The 13,488-nt window shown below is 40.6% G+C and overlaps 1 protein-coding gene across 2 annotated transcripts in view; it reads left to right on the top strand.

The window, feature by feature from the left end:
* Positions 1-13,488, top strand: part of Trip11 (thyroid hormone receptor interactor 11) — a 71,304-nt gene that overhangs the window by 26,525 nt on the left and 31,291 nt on the right. For both annotated transcript variants that reach the window (XM_051150611.1, XM_051150603.1), the window contains exons 11-15: positions 451-3,468; positions 6,955-7,095; positions 7,747-7,940; positions 10,474-10,637; positions 11,942-12,045. In XM_051150611.1, coding sequence (XP_051006568.1) covers positions 451-3,468; positions 6,955-7,095; positions 7,747-7,940; positions 10,474-10,637; positions 11,942-12,045 — 3,621 coding nt within the window. The remainder of the gene's footprint in view (positions 1-450; positions 3,469-6,954; positions 7,096-7,746; positions 7,941-10,473; positions 10,638-11,941; positions 12,046-13,488) is intronic.

Genomic DNA, 13,488 nt, shown 5'->3' with positions numbered 1-13,488 from the left:
TGTAGTCAGAGTCTTAACTTTGCCCTTAATGTGCTAGTTAGTAAAATATGTTTTGGCTTTGCAGAACGTACCTCCTTTGCAGCTGTTCAGCCCTGAGCCAGAATGTGTGAACAAGGAAGCATGGCTGTGCTTTGGTAAACTCTGCAGAGACAGCTGAGGGCTGCCATTTGCTGAAGCCTGCTCTGGTGTTAAAAGTTGGAAACAGAACATGTATGATGTTCAAAAAAAGCCAGAGCCTTTTAAATTTTAGATTCTTACCCCTAAAATGATAAAATGGACTTTTTGTAAATTATTTTGTGAGACGTGGTGGGATAGAAAGTTGTTTTTTTAAGAAGGATTAGAAATATCAGATTATTATTCTATTATATATGAAATTTTACAAAACTTTCTTTAGACACCAGCATGAGAAAAATATCACAAAGTTACAGTGAAAATTTATTTTTCTTTCAGCATGTGATTTTGATAAAAGATCAGCTATCAAAACAGCAAAGTGAAGGAAATAGTGTCATCAAGAAACTGAAAGAAGATCTGGATGATGAAAAGCAGAGAGTCCACCAACTGGAGGATGATAAAATGAATGTAACCAAACAGTTAGACATGCAGAAGGAAAAGCTGACTCACAGCGAACGGGCTCTAAGTGAATTACAGTTAGCCAAGCAGAAGCTTGAAGATAAAGTAGAAGATTTAGTAGATCAGCTAAGTAAATCAGAGAAGAATAATTCCAACATTCAGAAGGAGAACTGTGAACTGAGGGAGCACATCAGACAAAGTGAAGAGGAGCTGGCCACAGTGAGGAGTGAGTTAGCTCAGTCTCAAACTCAAGGCTCCAGCAGGTGTGTGAAGGATGACTTACTTAAAGAAAGGGAAACTGAAGTCCAAAACTTAAAGAAGACTCTCTCAGAAGTAGAACAGCTCAATGAACATTTAAAACAAGTTGCTTTTGATCTCAGAGTGGAGAATGAAAAGTTGGTTGTAGCATGTGAAGATGTAAGAAATCAGTTGGAAGAATCTATTTCTGGCAACAACCAGATTTCTCTGGAAAAAACTGCCATGCTGGAATGGGGAAAGGCACAGCTAGAAGCAGAATTGTGTCAAGCTGAGAAGAGGCTGTTGGAAGAAGCCAACAAGCACAAGCAAGCTATCGAGGAGCTGCCCAGCATGCGCAGCCCGAATTCCTCTGCCCTACAGCTGGAACATGAGCGCTTAATTCAGCTCAACCAAGAAAAAGACTTGGAAATAGCAGGACTCAAAAAGAGTATTGAGCGAATGGCTGCTGATCATAAACACACCAAGGAAACATTGTCATCTAGTTTAGAAGAGCAGAAACAATTGACACAACTTATAGATGAGAAAGAAATTTGTATTGTGAAACTTAAAGAAAAAAGTTCAGAACTGCAGAAGGAATTAGACAAATGTGCCCAGGCTTTAAGGAAAAATGAGACTTTAAGGCAGACCATAGAGGAAAAGGATAGAAGTCTTGGATCCATGAAAGAAGAGAACAACCACCTGCAGGAAGAGCTGGAGCGCCTCAGGGAGCAGCAGAGTCGCACTGTGCCCGCGCCTGAGCCCAGAGCCGCTGACAGCGCCACGGAGCTGGAGTCTGAGCTGTCCCAGCTGCACACAATCAAGAGTCATCTGGAAAAAGAAATTAAACATCACCAGAAGATGATTGAAGATCAAAACCAGAATAAGATGCAACTGCTGCAGACTCTACAGGAGCAGAAGAAAGAAATGGATGAGTTTAAGTACCAGCATGAGCAGATGAGTATCACACACACCCAGCTTTTTTTAGAAAAAGATGAAGAAATTAAGAACTTGCAAAAAACAGTTGAACAAATAAAAGCCCAGTTGCATGAAGAAAGGCGGGACCTTCAAACAGACAATTCTGATATTTTTCAAGAAACAAAAGTTCAGAGCCTTAATATAGAAAATGGCAGTGAAAAGCATGATCTATCTAAAGCTGAAACAGAAAAGTTAGTGAAGGGAATCAAAGAACGGGAGCTGGAGATTCAGCTTCTGAATGAAAAGAACATCTCTTTAACTAAGCAGATCGACCAGCTGTCCAAAGATGAGGTCGGCAAGCTCACCCAGATTATCCAGCAGAAAGACTTGGAGATACAAGCTCTTCACGCCAGGGTTTCCTCAGCGTCCTACTCCCAGGATGTCGCCTACCTTCAGCAGCAGCTGCATGCCTACGCCATGGAAAGAGAGAAAGTAATGATGGTGTTGAATGAGAAGACGAGGGAAAATAGCCAGCTAAAAACGGAGTATCACAAAATGATAGATATTATCAGTGCCAAAGAAGCAGCGCTTATTAAGTTGCAAGATGAGAATAAAAAAATGTCCACTAGATTTGAAAGTAGTGGTCAAGATATGTTTAAAGAAACCATTCAGAATTTATCCCGGATCATTCGAGAAAAAGACATTGAAATCGATGCACTGAGTCAGAAGTGCCAGACCCTGCTGACAGTGTTGCAGACTTCTGGCACGGGTGGCGAGGCTGGAGGTGTTAACAGTAACCAGTTCGAGGAGCTCTTGCAGGAGCGGGATAAACTGAAGCAGCAGGTGAAGAAAATGGAGGAGTGGAAGCAGCAGGTGATGACCACAGTCCAGAACATGCAGCACGAGTCAGCCCAGCTCCAGGAGGAGCTTCACCAGCTTCAGGCCCAGGTTCTAGTTGACAGTGATAACAATTCTAAATTACAAGTGGACTACACTGGCCTGATCCAAAGTTATGAGCAGAATGAAACCAAACTTAAGAATTTTGGGCAGGAATTGGCACAAGTTCAGCATAGCATAGGGCAGCTTTGTAATACCAAGGACCTCCTCTTGGGAAAGCTTGATATTATGTCACCTCAGTTCTCTTCTGGCTTATCTCTTACCACTCAGTCAGCCGAGCCTCTTAGAGCAAGCCAGTCGTCCGGGCCACAAGAGTCTTCGCAGTTGCTTCAACAAGTAGATGATCTGAGAAAATCACTGCAGGAAAAAGATGCCACGATTAGAACGCTCCAGGAAAACAATCACAGGCTGTCAGACTCCATTGCTGCTTCCTCGGAGGCAGAAAAAAAAGAACACGAACAAACCGATTCAGAAATTAAACAGCTGAAGGAGAAACAAGAAGTCTTACAAAACTTACTTAGGGAAAAAGACCTCTTAATCAAAGCTAAAAGTGACCAGTTACATTCTTCAAATGAGAATTTCACTAACAAAGTGAGTGAGAATGAGCTTTTGAGGCAGGCAGTGACAAATTTGAAGGAGAGAATATTGATTTTAGAAATGGACATTTCTAAATTAAAAGGGGAAAATGAAAAAATAGTAGAAGCATCCAAGGGGAAGGAAACAGAATACCAGGCGTTACATGAGACCAATATGAAGTTCTCCATGATGTTACGAGAAAAAGAGTTGGAATGCCATTCGATGAGAGAGAAGGCACTTGCTTTTGAACAGCTACTGAAAGAGAAAGAACAGGTATGTTTCGCTGGAGTGTGCAGAAAGAGTTAAGGACAAAGGTGCCTTTTTAGTGTGTGTGTTATAGTTTGATGCTGTTGCTGAGGATGACTAACCTACTTCACCTAGTTATTTCAAGGTCTTTGGGTTGACTGCAGTTTCCTCATAGACATGTAGAGGTTACTAGATATCTTCAAATATTTTCTTCCTAGGCTCCTTAGTGTAAAACAAAGATTCAGTAGTAGGTAACATTTTCCCTTCTAATACAAGTGAGTCATGAAAGCATTTGTTAAGGGGATTGTAGGGATCAACCCTGAGACCTCGTGCATTAGGCGAGTATTCTACTGACAAGCTATTTTCTCGGCCCATTAGAGGGAGCTTTTGAAGTCACTTTAGTCACATGTTAGGCATATTTCAGTAGCTTCTAGAAATGACCAACATTTTAGAAATTTCTGCATGAAAGGAAAGCACTAAGAAATATCTGACCATGAGCTGCAGTAAGAATACCTCTACATTGTGACTCGTGTGTGTGTGTGTATTTGTGGATGCAGGAGAGAAACCCAAAAGTATGCATGTAACGTGATAAATTATTAGAAAAGATATGCTGGATGGTCGATCAAATTGACTTCACACACTTTTTATTTATTTATTTTGTGTGTGTGCTTCTGGCAGTGTGGAAATCAGAGAATATCTTTCTAGAGTCAGTTCTCCTTCTCCAGCGGGTGAGTTCCTCAGATCAAATTCAAATCATTAGGCTTAGCCATTGTCCCCACCAAGCCATGTAGCAGGCCCTAAATTGACTCTAATGGATCAATCAAAACACAGGAAACTGTTTGGAGTAAGTAGTTCCTTAGACAGAATAGACTCTGCAAATACTCTAGTCCTTCTCTGTTGCCGATGAAACTTTGGGCATGTTTTGATCATATTGGTTTGTTTATTCACACATAAAATGAAGGGTCAAAGCAGTTACCTGTAAAGTGTTGATAGCTTTTAATGTCGTCACTGGCTTATATGTTCACGTTAGCTCCTTCAGTAAGCTTATTCTAGTGGAATTTTACATGTTCCCTGTACTAGGAACTACTGAAGATTTGTTAGAGTCTGGTAGGCACTGCAGCATGTATTTGGCATTACTGTTTGAGTAAGTTCTGAAATTTGGAGAGGGGATGATAGGCATAACAATGCGATATTCAACCATAGTTTACTTCTTTTGTCTTTTGGCAGTGCTGGGGATTGAACCTAGGGCCTCATGCTTATTAGGGAGGCAGTGTGCCACTGAGTTATCTTGGACATGTATATGCTGCTAGGCACAGGATTCAAAATGACTTCTTTTGCCAGTACATTCTCCTGTACGAGTCCTGGATTATCTGATTTAAAAGGTGCATTGGCCAGGCTTGGTGGTCCATGAGATCCTAGCACTTGGAAGATGGAGGCAGGAGTACCAGGAGTCAGCCTTGACTGCTTTATGAAGCCAGCCTAGGCCTGTACCAGTATAATTGGTTTAGAGCATGGCCCTTCCCACTGTTTTCTGACTGGCAATGGGTATAGTGTCTTAAAGGTTTTTTTGTTTTTTGTTTTGGTTTGGTGGTTGTTGTTGGTGGGTTTTTGGGGGGAGGTTTTTCTGTTTTGGTTTGTTTTTTGAGACAGGGTTTCTCTGTGTAGCCTTGGCTGTCCTGGACTTGCTTTGTAGACCAGGCGGGCCTCTAACTCACAGAGACCCACCTCCTCTGCCTCCTGAGTGCTGGAATTAAAGGTGTGCGCCACCACGCCTGGCAGCATTTTCTTTATGTAATTTAAAGGTACCTTTGCTTAACCTATACAGGTTGAGCAGTATGAGACTTTTTGATCACCAACCTGATGGTGTGCCACCTCACACGGCTTATATGTTATTGCCACCCCCTCTTCTGAGTTGTCCCCTGAACCTTAGGTGTGGAGAACCTCGTGTTCGGTTCTCTTTCTTTTGACTAGTTGTGAATTTCTGTAATCATCTCTATCCACGCCATAGATACGCTTCTTTGATGAGGGGCGAAATGGCACTTGTCTGTAGGTGAGGGAGGGTGTTTAGAGTGGAGTAGTAGGGTCTCTTTTAGGTCTCTGGCCTCACTAGCCACAGGTGGCTGGTTGGCTGGGTGTGCATGATGGCTGTCACTTACTCCCAGCCTGTAAGCGACGCTATGGCATCCCTGGTGATACCTTGGCAGGCTGGTCCTTGTCCCTAGGCTTTGCAGATGGGTAGGACTAGTAACTGCTCTTGTCTTTATGCCTCTTTTTTTTTTTTTTTTTTTTTTTTGTCTTTATGCCTCTTGCCTCCACCTTTAGATGACGTGAGAGCCTCGTGCCCCCGGAAGAGGCTTCCAGGCCACTTCCTGTTCAGTTGCTCCAAGCCCTTTGTCCCAAGTGTGTGTGTCTTCAGCCATAGTTCAAGTTCTGGGCGGCAGCCAAGGGCAGTGTCAATATTGTTGAGGGATTTCTTGGACTCTCCTGACCAACAACAGTTCAAAGGGAGCTTTCCAATGCCAGCACTGGGGTTTTTGTAGGATAGCCTGTAGCTCTTGTGGGGGGCATTATCACCCCAAGTGGTATAACTTCATTTAAACTATATGTGTGAAAACATGCATATGTATGTACTTTTAAGTAAGCATGAAATAATTCCTACGTCCTTCTCAAATGCCTTTAGTGTTACCCTTCCTCTTTCTCTTTTCGTCGTTAAAAGCCCCACTCCACCCCCCACTTTCCATTTGTGTCCTACTATTTTAAAATGTTTCTTTCATTTCTCTGTTTTTTGTTTTGTTTTTTCAAGTACTAGGGATTGAACCTAGGGGCTCCACATAGGCTAGGCAAAGGCTCTACCACTAAACTAGATTCTCAGACCTCTTGAAAACTTTTGTTTTGTTTTGGTGGGTGGTGTGTTCTTGAGGTGGAGTCTCATTATGTAATTGTGGCTTACTCAGAACTTACTGTGTAATCCAGGATGGCCTGGACTCACAGAGATCCGCTGGTCTTTGCTGGGAGTAAAGGCATATATCTCCACACCTGGCTCCTTCTTTTGTTGTGTTTTGTTGTGTTTTCTGGGTTTTGCGACAGGGTTTCTCTGTGTAGCCTTGGCTGTCCTAGACTCTGTTTGTAGACCAGGCTGGCCACAAATTTACAGCGATGCGCCTGCCTCTGCCTCCCACGTGCTGGGTTTAAAGGTGTGCGCCACCACGCCCGGCCCAGTGTCTCTTACTTTTACTGTTGCCATATCTCAGTGGTTGTTGCAGCTGAGGGACCAGCATTGCAGCATGAGCTGGAGCTGCCACTTGTTGGGATTCTTTAGTCCCCTCCCTTGTCCTGCTCCTGTGACACTACAGTCAGGCGCCACACCCTTAAGCTCCTTCCCGTTGTCTCTTTCTCAGAATGTCTTTGGATTTTGGTGACTTTGCTATTGCTGTTTTAAAATTACTTAATAAAGAAAACGTCCTTTTGAAAAATCTATTATTATCTAAAGCTAAAATTATTTCTTTCCAAAAGGGCAAGGCTGGGGAGTTAAATCAACTTTTAAATGCAGTCAAATCAATGCAGGAGAAGACAGTTATGTTTCAGCAGGAGAGAGACCAAGTTATGTTGTCCCTGAAGCAGAAGCAAATGGAGAACAGCACCCTGCAGAATGAGGTATATGTGCGCTCACTGTCGTGGGCAGGGCTCAAGCTGTGTTTAGTAACCAGTAACTAAGGCAAATGGAATTATCTTGTGGTTTTTCTCTTCTTTTAATGCTGTAGTAGGATTTTAATCTCCCTGGGGTACATTATAATAGTTTTTGAAAGGGAAAACTGTGATATGTACCTTTTGCATAAGAAAATGATCTCACTCAAAGTATGAAAAAAATGAGATTTGCTGAAAAGGTACTGTGCCATAAGAGCCCAGTACTTCTGTATAATTCCATTTCCAGATAAACCATGCAGAGGAGGCCTTGCAAAGTAAAGCTCCCGTAGGAGTCTTTATGTAATTTGGGGAGATGTTTTCCTGGTATAAACATACTTTGTGGTGTGTGGCATTAGTATATTAATACATTAGTATATATAATACATTATAATTAATATTCATAATAATAATTATACTTGTAATTAAGTAATATATGTTATATCTATATAATTAAATATATTATAACTTAAAATAATTATATTTAAAATAAGTGTTATAATTAACTATTATACCAATGTATTGGTACAGTATACTAATAAATTTCCATAATATGGAAAAATTTGATGTTTTGCGGGGATGGGCATTGTATAGAAGGAAAGTAAAGAAAGGCCCTCTCCCTAGGTTCAACGCTTACATGACAAGGAATCCCGGTTAAACCAGGAGCTACAGAGATTGCGTGACCACCTCTTGGAGTCAGAAGATTCTCATACCCGAGAAGCTTTGGCTGCAGAAGATAGAGAGGCTAAACTGAGGAAGAAGGTCACCATGTTGGAGGAAAAGCTGGTTTCATCCTCTAATGCAATGGAAAATGCAAGGTGAACTTTTCTTTCTTTCTGTCTGTCTTTCTGTCTGTCTGTCTTTTTTTTTTTTTTTGTCATGAACTTTACCTGGTCACCTGTTCAGTAAACATTTTTCTTATATTAGTTTATTTCAAAAAATTGATTGTCTCCATTTTACAGGTGAAGAGTCAGGGTGATTCAAATGGAAAAACATATTTAATATGGAAATTAAAATAGTGAGTGGTCATTTGTACATGTGTTTTACATTGGTAGAAATGCCAAGACATTCTCAGGCTGTAACGGCAACCCTTCTTCGCAGTGCCGGGGCCTCTGCTTTCTCTACGGGGCCTCTGCTTTCTCTACCTGCCAGTCTCCACTCGCTTTATTTACCCTTTGCTTTCTCTAATGCTGCCAGTCTCCACCCGCTTTATTTACCCTTTGCTATAACTTCCAAGATAAACATCCTCAAGTAGAGCCCTGGCCTCATCTGACCGGCCTATCACTGAGCTCCCCAGATACTATTTTCCTTTTTCTTTTCTTCCATACTTTCTTTCTCGTGTTTGACCAAAGGGTGGACCTAACTCTCTTAAGAGTTTTTCTATGACTTTCTATTTTTCGAATTCTGTTTTCTTCACAAGGGTAATTATTTAGTATTCTAGACCTCATATCTAAAACCAAGCCCTGTTGTGATATCTTTTTTTCTGAACATGTACAGTGCTTGGGTCTTTGATGGCCCTTACACTTACATTTAATGAATAGGTGATTGTTGCATGTCTTAACTTCTCTCCTATTAAAAAAAAAAAGTTTAAGTTCACTTGTATCTAGAATTGATGCTGTTTATCTTCTATTCTTCCACAACATATATTAAATATAGATTAATAGATAGCAAATTTTTGTCATATGAGTAAATCTAATTTATAGGTCACATTATGGTTTTGATCCTTTAGCAAAGCAACACCTACTGTCTATTAACTTTCTGAGTATTTAAAAGCTAATTTACCCTTACGGTTACCAGGGACATTTAGGGTCAGTTTAGGTCTTAGTTTAGCTCTCTTTCCACAAGAGGGTGCTGTTGGGTAAACTTCCTCCCAAGTACTTTAACTGGCTTCAGTAGTTACTCTTCAGTAAGGGTTTAACTGGATATTAAATACTCATAAAGGCTGTTGTGGTAGTCAAAAAATAATCATCATTCACCAAAGACACACTCTGAAAATAAGATATAAGCCAGGCCAGGTGTGGTAGCGCATGCCCTTAATCCCAGCACTTTCAAGGCAAGTGGATCTTTACGAGTGTGAGGCCAGCTTGGTCTACTTAGTGAGTTACAGGTTAGCCAAGGGCTGCATAGTGAGACCATGCCTCAAAATTAATATTAACTAAGTAATAATAATAAAAAAAGAGAAGTAAGCCAAGCTAGATGCTGAGATTGTTAGTACTGTCTCCTTGACAGGATTTATTATCATCTTTTAACTGACAGGCCTCTGGGCATGCTGTGAGATTACCTAGAGAGGTTAGTTGAGGAAGGAAGATCCAGCTCAACTGAGCAGCAGCTTTCTATGATCTGTGGTCTTAGACTGAATGAAAATGGAAAGCAGGTTACACACAATCATTTGCTGCCCTCTGCTCTTGGCTGTGGATGCCACATGGCCAGCAGCTTGTACAGACTTGCCACTGTGACTTCTCTACCATGGTGGGTTCTCTTAACTAAGCCAAATAAGCTCTCTTAAATTGCTTCTTGTCGCATATTTGGTCACAAATAATATATTAAAAGCAAGCAGTGCAGTTGCCGTATGAGTAACTCTCTTAGGTGCCTCTGGTTTTGTATTTGGAGAAGGGCTTCCGTTTGTCATGTGAATAGAAAGAGAGAAGCAGTCAGTGTTAGTGAAGCCTGTTGGAAAGTTACAGGTTCATCATGAGGTGCAAAAAAGTACATGAGACTCCATTCCTTATTAGAGCAAAAGCTGACAAAATGATGAAAGTCCCTAGAGATTTAAATTTATGATAAATTATGCTGTGGAATTTAAGTCTAGAAATTTGAAAGTTGCTTGTAATTTTTTTTTTTTTTTTTTTTTTGCCATAGTTTCTTAGTTAGCCTAATTCCTAATCTTTAAAAACACTATTGTTTGCCAAGAGTCACTTTCACAGGATAATTGACAGAAACAGATCAGTGTAACTCTTGAAGGCCATTTGTTCATTTGTGATTTAACTTGAATTTAACACACCAAATGCAGGGAAGGTCAGATCGGAGAAGATTGGAGTTTCAGTTTGTAAAACTAGCAAAGCTCTGGAGGTGGATGGACAGGTGCTTGGTGAGGGTGGTGGTGCTGCTCACATGGCGGTGTGCATGCTGTGAGGCCTCCAAACTGTGCACTTGATAGAGACACAGAGTGTTGGGTTTTACCACAGTTTAATCATGCAGAGAAGCTTTCTTTCGTCTTGCTGCATTCTCACCAAATACCTTGCAGTCTAACCAGACTTTAATGTATTAAGATGTAGGAAAAGCATTTTGTTGTTGCTCTTGTTAAATTACTTAAATAGATGCAACACTTTGCCTTTATTCTTTTATTTGAAGTCATCAAGCGAGTGTGCAAGTAGAGTCATTGCAAGAACAGTTGAACATAGTCTCCAAGCAAAGGGATGAGACTGCAGTGCAGCTTTCTGTCTCTCAGGAACAAGTAAAGCAGTATGCTCTGTCACTAGCCAACCTGCAGATGGTTCTCGAACACTTCCAGCAAGGTAAGTGAAGACAAGTTGTAGTTATGGTAATTTTGCCTTATTTGAATGGTTACTGACTAGTTTAGGGGAAAGGTAAGACACCACCACCAAGTTAATTCACACTCCTTTTATGATTAAAGCAATCAATCATATTTTTTAAAAGTTTTATTATCTTATCATTAATTAAGATGAAAATCGAGGTTAAAAAGGTAAATAAAATGGAGAATCATGTGATAAAGGAGGTTGTCCAGGGCTGGTGAGATGACTCAGTGAACAGGTGTTTGATGCTGATCATGATGACCTGAGTTTGATTCCCCGGGGCCCATGTAGTGGAAGGAGAGAACCCATTCGTGCAAGTTCTCCTCTGACTTTCACATGTGCACGGTGGCCCAAGTGCACTCAGACACACACAAAGTAAATAAATGTTTATGAAGGGTCAGAGTGTGGTGGCACACACCTTTAATACCCACACGGGGGTGGGGGTGGGGGTGGGTAGCCAGGCAGGTCTCTGTGAGGTCTAGACATGCTTGGTCTTATAGAGAGTTCCAGGACAGCCAGAGCTACATAGAGAGACTCTGTCTTAAAAAATCTCAAGAGCCAAGAAAGAAAAATTTAAAAGAAGAGCATACAAAGAAGAGCATGATACACACATAGAAAGAGTGACTGGATTTTTGAACCAAGTATGCTCTTCCACATTCACCCTCCCATCGATAGGCTTACCCACTGACCCTTCACTCACCCAATTTGTTGACTCAGTACATGTAGTAATTATTAATTAGCTAATTGCTACGTTTATTAGGGGAGGAGAGTAGAGGATATTTTTGTGCCTAAGCAAAACTTTAATTTGTACTTGGGACCCTGTAGGGCTGCACATTTAGTTGAAATCGTTAAATATATGATTTCTTACATCTAGCCACGTGTGATAGTCCACACCTTTAATCCCAGCTCTCAGGAGGCAAAGAAGTAGATCTCTGAGTTATACACCAACCAGGGCTACATAGTGGGACCAAAACAAAAAACAAAAAAATCCCCAAAATGCTAATTTTTAATGTAATTGCTAGACTGCGTATGAGGACAAAGAAGGAGTGTGGCATGGAAGCTGAGAGAGTGTTCCTAAGAGGAGGTAAAGCGAGGCTACTGCCCGGGAGGGAAGAGCCTGCAAGGCAGAGACAGGCAGCTGTGTCAGTGCCCCTTGGTGTGCTCACAAAGACATTTATACTTGTCCTTTGAGGTGGTTTTTTTTGTTTTGTTTTGCTTTGTTTTGGTTTTTGTTTTTTAATTATTAAAAGTCCACGTGATGTGCTCTCACTTTCCTTTGTCCTTAGAGGAGAAAGCGATGTATTCTGCTGAGTTAGAAAAGCAAAACCAGCACTTAGCTGACTGGAAGAGGAAGGCAGAGAGTATGGAAGGACAAGTGCTAACACTCCAGGTAGGCCAACAGCTTTCTTTTAAGTTTTTGGCTTGGAAATCTCATAAACCAATCATTTACTATGTTAATGTTTGAGTGATTATATCCAGCTGTGTACTTTGTATAGAAATGAACTGTCAGGCTCAGCATCTCTCAGGTGACTCAGCATCTAGAACAGGCACAGTGAGTGTGAGCTGAAAGGCACTTTAAATGCTTTAGCGCACTTCAGTGTCTTAGGGACTCCGCAAAAATGGAAACAGATTAATATACAGGATTAAGTGGGAATTTTCTCTTTTGAATAAAATGCTTTATATATTGTATTTCATATGTATTCTGATTTTTCTACATTATCTCATTTGTTCTTTGTGTGTGTGTGTATGTGTGTGTGTTACTACTAATTTTAGTAATTTGAGGGAGTTTGCTTTGCTTTCTTGGCTTTTTGTTTATTGAATTAGGTCTCACTTTGTAACCCAGGCTGAGCTTGACCTCTCCGCAATCCGTTCTTGCCTCAGCCTTCCAGATGCTGGGCTTACAGGACTGTGCTCAGTCCTTTATTATATAGCCTCTTGAAATGGTTTTTTCATTATTTTCTATTTTTACATATAAAAGTCATATATAAGGTAAGGGTGAAATCAGTTAATCCACTGAGATATGACACCAAAGTGACTTGCTTTGGATTTTGGAGACTCTTTTCTCAGTCATAGGTAGAATCTGGCAATAGCTGGTGAAAGTAATAAAATGCCTTTATCTAGAGTTAGTGACGGGTGCTCTGGTTAGGACTACTCCAAGGAAGGAAACACATTTCCTGTTAAGTTTGAAAATTTTTACTAAATATTAAGTGACTACAAAATGTTTAATGTATATATTAGTATATATAAAATATGTGCACGATAGAGGGTAGCAATTGAGCAAATACGCACAGTCTGTCAACCCAGTGACCCAGTGTAATTGGAATGCTGTGTTTGCGGTTCATGCCTGCTCTTCTAGAGTCATGCTTCCAGTTGTTTCCTGTGAAGGGCATTTTATATTCTGTACAAGCAGTTGCTTACTATGTACTTCCTTGTTTACCCTCTCATGATACACAGATTTCTATCAGCTAGGCTTTGATTGAATTGCTAAATTATAGGATATAGATGGCAGCCTAAGCTTTAGCAGGGGATAGTTTTCTTTCCTTTTTTTCTTTTCCTTTCCTTCCCTTTTTTTCCTTTTGGAGACAAAGTTTTTCTGTGTAACAACCCTGGCTGTCCTGGAGTTCATGAGGTTAGTTTTCTAAACATGATGATGTTAATTTACTCTGACTATTAATGATTATTATAATGGGTATATTATTAGTGATCCTTGTTTTACATTCTTGTCAACATGTAACATTATCAGACTTTGAAATTTTACCAAACTGGTGGCTGGGAAGGTATAGTGTTTATTTTGTGCTATTTTGACTATAGCCAGGATAATTCATACAGAAAA

This window comes from Acomys russatus, chromosome 1 (genome assembly GCF_903995435.1).
Source record: "Acomys russatus chromosome 1, mAcoRus1.1, whole genome shotgun sequence".
Classification (NCBI taxonomy): domain Eukaryota; kingdom Metazoa; phylum Chordata; class Mammalia; order Rodentia; family Muridae; genus Acomys; species Acomys russatus.
The sequence above is the reverse complement of the archived record's forward strand: the minus strand, read 5'-3'. Positions and strand labels throughout refer to the sequence as shown.